The 11,204-nt window shown below is 40.0% G+C and overlaps 1 protein-coding gene across 2 annotated transcripts; it reads right to left on the bottom strand.

The window, feature by feature from the left end:
* Positions 1-198: 198 nt before the first annotated feature.
* Positions 199-11,156, bottom strand: LOC110524079 (ATP synthase mitochondrial F1 complex assembly factor 1). Of its 2 annotated transcripts, none has more exons than XM_021603397.2 (9): positions 10,916-11,156; positions 7,520-7,628; positions 7,223-7,276; positions 6,949-7,011; positions 6,811-6,861; positions 6,644-6,691; positions 6,166-6,261; positions 1,287-1,394; positions 199-957 (listed from the first exon to the last, which is right to left on the bottom strand). In XM_021603397.2, exons 1-9 carry the CDS (start codon positions 11,134-11,136, stop codon positions 778-780), a joined length of 930 nt encoding a protein of 309 aa, XP_021459072.2. In that variant the 5' UTR covers positions 11,137-11,156; the 3' UTR covers positions 199-777. The 2 variants fall into 2 exon arrangements, with proteins under 2 accessions (XP_021459072.2, XP_021459073.2); XM_021603398.2 differs by having other exon boundaries at positions 10,781-10,918.
* Between the last annotated feature and the right edge of the window lie 48 nt (positions 11,157-11,204).

Here is an 11,204-nt window from a genome sequence, read left to right as displayed (position 1 = left end):
CTGCATTGGCATAACCATACAACAGTTGCATGTTATGAAGACCCAGCTTGAACAGTATGGCATTGTCAATACCTCTAATTTATTACAAGGTATAAATGGCGCAACAGGTGAATAACATGTGACCACTAGTGATCACTAGTGATCGCTCAAGTAACAACTATGTAACCATGTAGTACCAGTATAATAAAAGGAGGCAAATTGTCTAACCATTTTTTTTTTTTACTGTATCCACACACAGTTCATCCATGTGTCAACCACAAAGCTAGATAGGTATGTATGTACACAATCTTTGTACACTCCCTTATGTTTTGAAAGCAAAATTCCTGCAGTTATTTTACACAAAAATAAAAAGCATATTTCGACCAGAAAACACAAAATACTGGGATAGTGTCCCAAATGGCACCCTAATCTGACCTGGGCTCATAGGGCTCTGGTCAAATGCAATCTTTAGGGAATAGGGTGGCTTTTGGGACGTAACCTAGGCTCTAAAAATGGAAGATGAGACTACGGTCAAGTGCATCTGTAAGATTAACAGGGGCGAGGTGAGGAAGAACATTGAGATTAAATAACATTGACTCATTACATCATCTATGCCCAGGAATTTAGCATACATTTTGACTGATGAATCTGCTCAACTAGGTCATAAGTCCCAAGCAACAGACTTCATCCATTATCCCCCGCAAACGCAAGAGGCTCCAAATGAATGACCATGTCCCCTGGCAATTCCAATCCTGTGGTGAATTGTAGCATCATTTTACAGTCCGACAACTCTTAGATCTAGTTTCCAGAGGTGAGTGCAGGATTGATGCCACTCTGTTCCAACTCAGCGATCACTGCCGTGTGTTTGAAGTCGGTTGGTTTGTGGTTAAAGGTCTCCACCAATCGGAAGGTCTCCTGCCGCTGGGTTCCGTAGAACAGCTGCACCTGATTGGCCAAGCACTGAGCCAGATGTACAGTCTGCAAAATAGTGTTTCGTTAAAAGCTTTCCTCTGCCTGGACCACAATAAATAGCTAAGCTATATATGATGACTGCTGTGTAATAAGCAAACAAAATACCATAGGTAAAATTACATTGAATCTACAGTCCAAATACTTGACCAATTACCATCTCACACAGCACAGTTGTTGGTATAATTCATTAATGTGCTGTTTGTATACACGTCTGATTAGACTATGGGTAACGGTTAAGTTGCATGTGGAGCATATGCATAATTGGATTCTTCTGCTGCTGATTTCAAACACTGACTTCAACATCTTTATGATCAAGCGGAACTGTGACAACTTACCATAAACTTAGGATCCATCTCAGCAGTCATGAGCACCACACCCTTATCCTTCTGCAAGTCTGAGTAGTGGTAGAGGATCAACTGACTGGGGGCGTGCTCTCCCATGGTCTGTGGAGAGGGTCAGGAAAACATCATGTGTTATTCAATATAGTAGTACATCATCTATACCAGGGGTCTCCAACCCTGTTCCTGGAGAGATACCCTCCTGTAAGGTTCACACTCCAACCCGTCGTAACTAACCCGGTTCAGCTTATCAACCAGCTAATTATTAGAATCAGGTGTGGTAGATTAGGGTTGGAGTGAAAACCTACAGGACGGTAGCTCTCCAGGAACAGGGTTGAGAGTCCTGATCTATACGATTTATTTGAATATCATTATTTTTTTTAAACTTTCTGATATACGGATAGTCGAAAAACATGTGTTTTAAAAGAAGAAATGGGTTTTAAAAGAAGATGTGTTTGAGGAAACACTGCTTTGATTGACTGACAATAACAACAAGTGTGAAACGTGTGAAGGACAACCGAAGTAAAGTTGGTTTTATATTCACACACTTGGACATTCAACAGACATTCGCCAGAAGCCATTTAAAATGGTAAAAATCAATAACTAATTAATCGATTGTCACAGAAACATAAAAATAGATGTTTTTTTTTCTATAAATGTCTAGCATACTTTTTCAACCTTTGTTTTGAATAAAAATTCTAGTTTAGATTTTATTTACAGTGCCTTGCGAAAGTATTCGGCCCCCTTGAACTTTGCGACCTTTTGACACATTTCAGGCTTCAAACATAAAGATATAAAACTGTATTTTTTTGTGAAGAATCAACAACAAGTGGGACACAATCATGAAGTGGAACGACATTTATTGGATATTTCAAACTTTTTTAACAAATCAAAAACTGAAAAATTGGGCATGCAAAATTATTCAGCCCCCTTAAGTTAATACTTTGTAGTGCCACCTTTTGCTGCGATTACAGCTGTAAGTCGCTTGGGGTATGTCTCTATCAGTTTTGCACATCGAGAAACTGACATTTTTTCCCATTCCTCCTTGCAAAACAGCTTGAGCTCAGTGAGGTTGGATGGAGAGCATTTGTGAACAGCAGTTTTCAGTTCTTTCCACAGATTCTTGATTGGATTCAGGTCTGGACTTTGACTTGGCCATTCTAACACCTGGATATGTTTATTTTTGAACCATTCCATTGTAGATTTTGCTTTATGTTTTGGATCATTGTCTTGTTGGAAGACAAATCTCCGTCCCAGTCTCAGGTCTTTTGCAGACTCCATCAGGTTTTCTTCCAGAATGGTCCTGTATTTGGCTCCATCCATCTTCCCATCAATTTTAACCATCTTCCCTGTCCCTGCTGAAGAAAAGCAGGCCCAAACCATGATGCTGCCACCACCATGTTTGACAGTGGGGATGGTGTGTTCAAGGTGATGAGCTGTGTTGCTTTTACGCAATCTGACCAGAGCACCTTCTTCCACATGTTTGGTGTGTCTCCCAGGTGGCTTGTGGCAAACTTTAAACGACACTTTTTATGGATATCTTTAAGAAATGGCTTTCTTCTTGCCACTCTTCCATAAAGGCCAGATTTGTGCAATATACGACTGATTGTTGTCCTATGGACAGAGTCTCCCACCTCAGCTGTAGATCTCTGCAGTTCATCCAGAGTGATCATGGGCCTCTTGGCTGCATCTCTGATCAGTCTTCTCCTTGTATGAGCTGAAAGTTTAGAGGGACGGCCAGGTCTTGGTAGATTTGCAGTGGTCTGATACTCCTTCCATTTCAATATTATCGCTTGCACAGTGCTCCTTGGGATGTTTAAAGCTTGGGAAATCTTTTTGTATCCAAATCCGGCTTTAAACTTCTTCACAACAGTATCTCGGTCCTGCCTGGTGTGTTCCTTGTTCTTCATGATGCTCTCTGCGCTTTTAACGGACCTCTGAGACTATCACAGTGCAGGTGCATTTATACGGAGACTTGATTACACACAGGTGGATTGTATTTATCATCATTAGTCATTTAGGTCAACATTGGATCATTCAGAGATCCTCACTGAACTTCTGGAGAGAGTTTGCTGCACTGAAAGTAAAGGGGCTGAATAATTTTGCACGCCCAATTTTTCAGTTTTTGATTTGTTAAAAAAGTTTGAAATATCCAATAAATGTCGTTCCACTTCATGATTGTGTCCCACTTGTTGTTGATTCTTCACAAAAAAAATACAGTTTTATATCTATGTTTGAAGCCTGAAATGTGGCAAAAGGTCGCAAAGTTCAAGGGGGCCGAATACTTTCGCAAGGCACTGTAAATACAGAAAATCTATAAAAGATGCCATTTAAAGCAGTATAAATCAATAACTAATTCAGTCACAGAAACATCAAACTTCATATGATATTTTCTATAAAAGTCTAGCATACTTTTGAGTGAAAATTCCAGGTGGGTTTCTAATGATCAATTAGCCTTTTAAAATGATAAACTTGGATTAGCTAACACAACATGCCATTGGAACAAAGGAGTGATGGTTGCTGATAATGGGGCCTCTGTACGCCTATGTAGATATCCCATTCAAAATCAGCCGTTTCCAGCTAAAATCGTAATTTACAACATTAATGTCTACACTGTATTTCGGATCAATTCGAAGCTTTTCTTTCAAAAACAAGGACATTTCCAAGTGACCACAAACTTTTAAACGGTAGTGTACGTATATATATATATATAAATAATAGCATGGGTATTGAAAGATACCAGAGGGTGGATAACAATAACACGAGAAGTGGACGGTACATGTTTTGTATCTGGGCTAAATGTATACATTATGATTTGCCTCTGAACTGTATGTGAACCCCTCTGCAATCTACTGGCACTAACCATTTAAAACTAGGACTTCAACTAGGCCGTCGCTATGCTATTTGCTCTCTTTCTCTCTTAAACTGCTAGCACAAAGCCTATGTGAAAATTTGTTTTTCCACAAAAGCTCACGAAGAAAAAAAAAAATCAACTGGCCCAAATCAGCTCTACATAATTCAGCAGGGAGGTGTGCAACTACCACACATTATATTATATTATTCACATTCCTTGCAGAAATAACTATTTGCAAACCTTTTAAAATGTCCAGAAAGACAGTGGGCTTAGAAGGGTATTTATACTTTAAAATACATATTTTAAGTGAATGGATGTGGATGAAAATTCTGCCAGTGTTTTAATGTCCTAGTTTCTTGTTTTTTTTGTCAGAATAATAGGAGATAATTATTTATTTCAGATTTTATTTCTTTCATTACATTTCCAGTGGGTCAGAAGTTTACATACACTCAATTAGTATTTGGTAGCATTGCCTTTAAATTGTTTAACTTGGGTCAAACGTTTTGGGTAGCCTTCCACAAGCTTCCCACAATAAGTTGGGTGAATTTTGTCCCATTCCTCCTGACAGAGCTGGTGTAACTGAGTCAGGCCTCCTTGCTCGCACACGCTTTTTCAGTTCTGGCAACAAATTTTCTATGGGATTGAGGTCAGGGCCTTGTGATGGGCCCTCGAATACCTTGACTTTCTTGTCCTTAAGCCATTTTGCCACAACTTTGGAAGTATGCTTGGGGTCATTGTCCATTTGGAAGACCCATTTGCGACCAAGCTTTGTTTCATCAGACCAGAGGACATTTCTCCAAAAAGTAAGATCTCTGTCCCCATGTGCAGTTGCAAACCGTTGTCTGGCTTTTTTTAATGGCGGTTTTGGAGCAGTGGCTTCTTCCTTGCTGAGCGGCCTTTCAGGTTATGTCGATCTAGGACTCGTTTTACTGTGGATATAGATACTTTTGTACCCATTTCCTCCAGTATCTTCACAAGGTTGATTTGCACTTTTCGCACCAAAGTACGTTCATCTCTCGGAGAAAGAACGCATCTCCTTCCTGAGCGGTATGACGGCTGCGTGGTCCCATGGTGTTTATGCTTGCGTACTATTGTTTGGAAAGATGAACGTGGTACCTTCAGGTGTTAGCAAAATTGCCTTGAAATACAGGCCTTGAAAAAAAAGGCCTTGAAATACATCCACAATCACACCCCCCAATTGACTCAAATTGTGTCAATTAGCCTATCAGAAGCTTCCACAGCCATGACATCATTCTCTGGAATTTTCCAAGCTGTTTAAAGGCACAGTCAACTTAGTGTTTGTAAACATCTGACCCACTGGAATTGTGATAAAAGTGAATTATAAGTTAAATGATCCGTCTGTAAACAATTGATGGAAAAATTACTTGTGTCATGCACGAAGTAGATGTCCTAACCGACTTGCCAAAACTATAGTTTGTTAACATGAAATGTGTGGTCGAAAAACAAGTTTTAATGACTCCAACCTAAGTGTATGTAAACTTCCGACTTCAACTGTAGTTTGATGATTCTGTGACAAACGGTGAATTAGTTATTGATTTATATCGCTTTAATAGGCATTTTATAGATTTCATGTATTTCTATAAAATCAAAACTGGAATTTGTATTCAAAACAAATGTTCTAAAAGTATGCTAGACATTTATAGAATAAATAATATCTAGTTTGATGATTATGTGACAGTGAATTAGTTATTGAATTTTACATTTGTAAATGGCTTTTGGCAAATGTCCTGAATGTCTTGAATGTCTTGAATGTGAAACCAACTTTACCTCGATTGTAGGATACCAGTGTGTCTTTTGTATGAGGCACTCATAAAAACGATCATAAAAGTGTTTTATAAACATATTAATGTAATGGTTTATCCTCGTAGGCTATGTAGCAAAGTCAGCCAAATAACTTGTCTTTCGTTTTAGACAAAGCATTTCACCCCTACAAAAAATACGCACATTTATTTCTCAGAAAGTAATTGAATATTAACATCCATTCGGATATTTGAATAATACCTGGACATTGATGAGGGAGGTGAAATGGAGCTCGTGGTCCGACCACTGGCCCAGGAAGAACTCATAGCCCTCCTTCTGGGGTAACGCATACAGGAACTGGAGATAGGGGAGTCACAGATTGTAATCATCATCAACGCTGTCTATTTTCAACTGTTTCTTGAGTAAACTATCTGACATTAAATTACCATCATTCTGCTTTGCGACCATCAACCAACAAGAGTTCCAATTGTGAACTTGAGAGTATGACATCTCAAAATAATAAAATGCATTCTTTATTGGAGCAATACTGCCACCAAGTGGTCTTTATTGCATGTTACAATCACGTCTGCTCTGACTTTTGTCATTATGCCAGACAAATTGGCAAATAATTTGTTCGCCAATTTGTATGCAATGTCATTGCAAACACACTTTATTATCATCAAATATTTTGACATATTACAGCACAGTCCTAATAGACACTGAGCAGTGAGATTCTTACCGCGGGGTTCGACTTAGCTCGGTTGAAAATTACTTCAAAAATGTGAGCCTAAAAGGGAGGAATAATTATGCAATTACAAAAAAAACATTTGTTAAGGTCAATAAATAGGTAAGCAAAGCAAGTCAAATTACTGGCAAAAGTGTTTTCTGACAAAATAGCAAACTTACTGGTATGACAGCACTGATGGTGTCTTTTGTGGCATAATACTGCCTCCACAGCTGAAAACAGAGAATGAAAGTTACAAACATACCATGGTTCTTCACCTAGATATGACATTTCATCTCTAAATATGTAAATACCCATACCTCCGCAATTTCTTCTCCTGAATTATCCTGGATCAAGTCCAAGTTCAGGATAGATCCTAGGGTCTGTGCAAAAACAAAAAATACATTAATGGGATCACTCAGGTGTACGGGGTGAGTTACCCTCATACAGGGGTAACAAGTAATGGGCTCTTAAACCTTGTGAAAAGCTGTATACAAATGCAATCCAATAATGTCAATAGTATCAATCAATGCCGTTCCACATTCTCTTTAGCTATTTACAATGCTATCGAGGACAGCATTTGTTCATTTTCACCTTGTCTTTAGTGAATCTGCCTGAACCATCAGCCTGCTTGTCACGCTTCTCCAACTGCAAATAAGGTAAGATTTGATGCATATCAAATTGGAGACAATTAAACAGTGTTTCCCTACATTGGTGTAGAGCATATTGGCACGAAGACAAAGCTACATCTATGGGCTCGCAGTCTTTCAGCGTAAAGACATCCACAACAGGGGAGAGGATGCACGCACCCCAAGCAACGGTGGGTAGCCTAACAGACCATGTTTAAGCATTATGATTACACGCAACAAAATATGTTATGCATTAACTTACCTCCTGCTCCATGACTTTGACAAACTCTGCTTGTTTAGAGTGTCCAAGAGGCTCCCTCTTGACTTCAATTCGCTTCTCGAGCCGAGCATTGAACTCCTGAGGGTTGGCACTAAAAAAAGAAAAATGAAAGAACTTCTGGTTAGGAAATGTGCAAATTCAAAACTAAGGTACAGGTCAGCCTAGCCCGTGATCATGACGCAGATCATTTACACATAAGAGTCATTGGACGAAGGGGTCTTCTGTACGTACGGGGGTGTTTTGTTCAGAGCCCAGACGCTTAATATGAACATTGACACGCATGGTTGCGGTACTGTTTTGGAAGCAAAAGGTTAAATTGATACACGCGTTGATAGGGTTAGAGTTTCCACACGCGTATATCTTTCTTCATGTAACAGAGCTTGGTTACATAAGACAAGATGCGACCACCTGTGTGTGCTCAGTCACTATCAGAAAGTGTAACTCAGAAAGTGTAGCGGAAGTGTAGTTTGAAGGCAAGGGCTCCCGAGTGGTGCAGCGGTCTAAGGAACTGCATCTCGGTGCTTTAGGCGTTACTACAGACACATTGGTTCGATTCCAGGCTGTATCACAACCACCCGTGATTGGGAGTCCCATAGGGCGGCGCACAATTGGCCCAGTGTCGTCCGGGTTTAGACGGTGAAAGCCGTAGCTGGATGGATCTGTGGAAAACTGTGTATATTTCTTTCTTTGAAGGATTCTTTCTTGCTAACCATGTTTGCGAGCTATGATTATTTAAAAATACAGCGTCGGGATTATAGTTCACGAGGTAGTCATGGGTGATGATAATGGTTGAAAACTGTAGGGCGGCAAAATTCCACCTAGAGTTTGAGGACTAAAGGCCAGCCTAGAGCAGTGGTCACCAACCTTTTCTGAGTCAAGATCACTTTCGGTGTCAAAATGCACGCCGAGATCTACCGCTGTGATTTTTTTATTAACGTGACTTAAAAAATGTAAGCCTATGCAACAATAACCAATTAAAAACAGTACTGTAGCAATGAGGTTTGTGCAGTAACCTGTAGACCCAACACATTATCACCGCATACTGGCTTTGCTTGAATTTACCTGCCAATGCATTGTTGTTCGGGACATTTAAAAAATATATATTTCAAAATATGAGGCAGGCTCCATGATCACACCGATAATAGATCCATTGTTGTATTACTTGTGAGGCACAGCTGAGTGAGCATACATTTAAATCATTTGCTTTTTATTTTACTGGGCTGATGGTGCCTGCATCTGATGGTCAGTCTCAGCGGAAGGAGAGAGCAGCAGACTGAGGGTCCGTCTCTCAACGTCCCTCCACTCTCCCTTTCCTCCACTGACACTGACCAAAAAGGGGCACAGTCTTCCAGCTGATGGCAAAACTCGAGTCACACCGCATTATTTTTGCCTCATGCGCAAATTCATGTTGTTACTCCTATGAACAGAGAAAGTGAAATATTCCTTGATATTAAAAAAGACCCAAGAAACTAATAATAACAACAACAGAGTAAGAACTTAAACATGAACTCACTCATAAAAACAGCAGCTCTTTGCTGTATTCTTTGACAGTCTCTCTAGTCATTGATTTAAAATCTCACAGTATACATTTCGCCGTAGCTTTCTTTTATGCCTGCTACGTTACTGCAGACTCGGTCATCTGAGCAATCTGATTGGCCAGCAATTATTTCACTTATAATTCACTGTATCACAATTCCAGTGGGTCAGAAGTTTACAGACATTAAGTTGGCTGTGCCTTTAAACAGCTTGGAAAATTCCAGAAAATGATGTCATGGCTTTAGTAGCTACTGATAGGCTAATTGACATACTTTGAGTCAATTGGGGGGTGTACCTGTGGATGTATTTCAAGGCCTACCTTCAAAATCAGTGCCTCTTTGCTTGACATCGTGGGAAAATCAAAAGAAATCAGCCAAGACCTCAGAAAAAAGATTGTAGACCTCCACAAGTCTGCTTCATCCTTGGGAGCAACTTCCAAACACAGAAGGTACCACATTCATCTGTACAAACAATAGTATGCAAGTATAAACACCATGGGACCACGCAGCCATCATACCGCTCAGGAAGGAGACGAGTTCTGTCTCCTAGAGATGAACGTACTTTGGTGCGAAAAGTGCAAATCAATCCCAGAGCAACAGCAAAAGACCATGTGAAGATGCTGGAGGAAACAGGTACAAAAGTATCGATATCCACAGTAAAAATGAGTCCTATATTGACATAACCTGAAAGCCCACTCAGCAAGGAAGAAGCCACTGCTCCAAAACCATCATAAAAAAAGCCAGACTACGGTTTGCAACTACACACGGGGACAAAGATGGTACTTTTTGGAGAAATGTCTTCTGGTCTGATGAAACAAAAACAGAACTGTTTGGCCATAATGACCATTGTTATGTTTGTAGGAAAAAGGGGGAGGCTTGCAAGCCGACGAACATCATCCCAACCGTGAAGCACGGGGGTGGCAGCATCATGTTGTGGGGGTGCTTTAATGCAGGAGGGACTGGTGCATTTCACAAAATAGATGGCATCATGAGGTAGGAAAATTATGTGGAGATATTGAAGCAACATCTCAAGACATCAGTCAGGAAGCTAAAGCTTGGTCGCAAATGGGTCTTCCAAATAGACAAGGACCCCAAGCATACTTCCAAAGTTATGGCTTAAGGACAACAAAGTCCAGGTATTGGAGTGGCCATCACGAAGCTCTGACCTCAATCCCATAGAACATTTGTGGGCAGAACTGAAAAAGTGTGTGCAAGCAAGGAGGCCTACAAACCTGACTCAGTTACACCAGCTCTGTCAGGAGGAATGGGTCAAAATTCACCCAACTTATTGCGGGAAGCTTGTGGAAGACTACCTGAAACATTTGACCTAAGTTAAAAAAATTTAAAGGCAATGCTACCAAATACTAATTGAGTGTATGTAAACTTCTGACCCACTGAGAATGTGACGAAATAAATTAAAGCTGAAATAAATCACTCTACTATTATTCTGACATTTCACATTCTTAAAATAAAGTGGTGATCCAAACTGATCTAAGGCAGGGAATTCTTACTAGGATTAAATGTTAGGAATTGTGGAAAAACTGAGTTTAAATGTATTTGGCTAAAGTGTAAGTAAACTTCCGACTTCAACTGTACATACATTCCGTTACATAACATACACACACGTTATTTATATATATATATGTTTTAAAGGCAATGCAAAGCTAGTTAACCCAGTAGGCAATACTTAGCGGTCACCAGGTCTTACCCATGGTTGTTACACCTTGTTATTTCATTTCCCTGTTCATTATCCAGTGACAAACAGTGGGAGTTGCACACCAAACTAGTTAGCATATTAGCCTGGTGCTAACTAATATTTGCTAGCGTTTGACTTAGCGCTTACTTTCGTAGTTTCTTTATCTTTTCCTGATATTTATTATAATATGGATTGTCTTCCAATTCCGGCTCTTTCTCTTTCTTCACAGAAAATGCTCTAAAATGCGACGGCACCAGACCTGGGATGAGCGGTCGTATTCCAGTTGCCCTGACCGCTAGCATCCCACGGTACAAACAAGACATTTGCACCATGGCCGCCGCCATATTTCCTTCGTCGTTGTCGCACATAAATAAAGCGCCGTGAAGAAACACTGTGAACTTACAAATCTTTCCGAGGACCTGTTCTGTGTGTGTCA

This window comes from Oncorhynchus mykiss, chromosome 5 (genome assembly GCF_013265735.2).
Source record: "Oncorhynchus mykiss isolate Arlee chromosome 5, USDA_OmykA_1.1, whole genome shotgun sequence".
NCBI lineage: Eukaryota > Metazoa > Chordata > Actinopteri > Salmoniformes > Salmonidae > Oncorhynchus > Oncorhynchus mykiss.
Note: the sequence above shows the minus strand (reverse complement) of the source record. Positions and strands in the feature narration are given on the sequence as shown.

What these genes read in the sequence shown, in the direction of transcription:
- LOC110524079 (XM_021603397.2), bottom strand. Translation starts at nt 11,136, where the DNA reads ATGTGCGACAACGACGAAGGAAATATGGCGGCGGCCATGGTGCAAATG. An exon ending in GCAGATTCACTAAAGACAAG is followed by an intron (nt 7,012 to 7,222) that starts GTGAAAATGAAC and finishes GTTTTTGCACAG; the next exon opens with ACCCTAGGATCTATCCTGAA. An exon ending in CAGGAGAAGAAATTGCGGAG is followed by an intron (nt 6,862 to 6,948) that starts GTATGGGTATTT and finishes CTCTGTTTTCAG; the next exon opens with CTGTGGAGGCAGTATTATGC.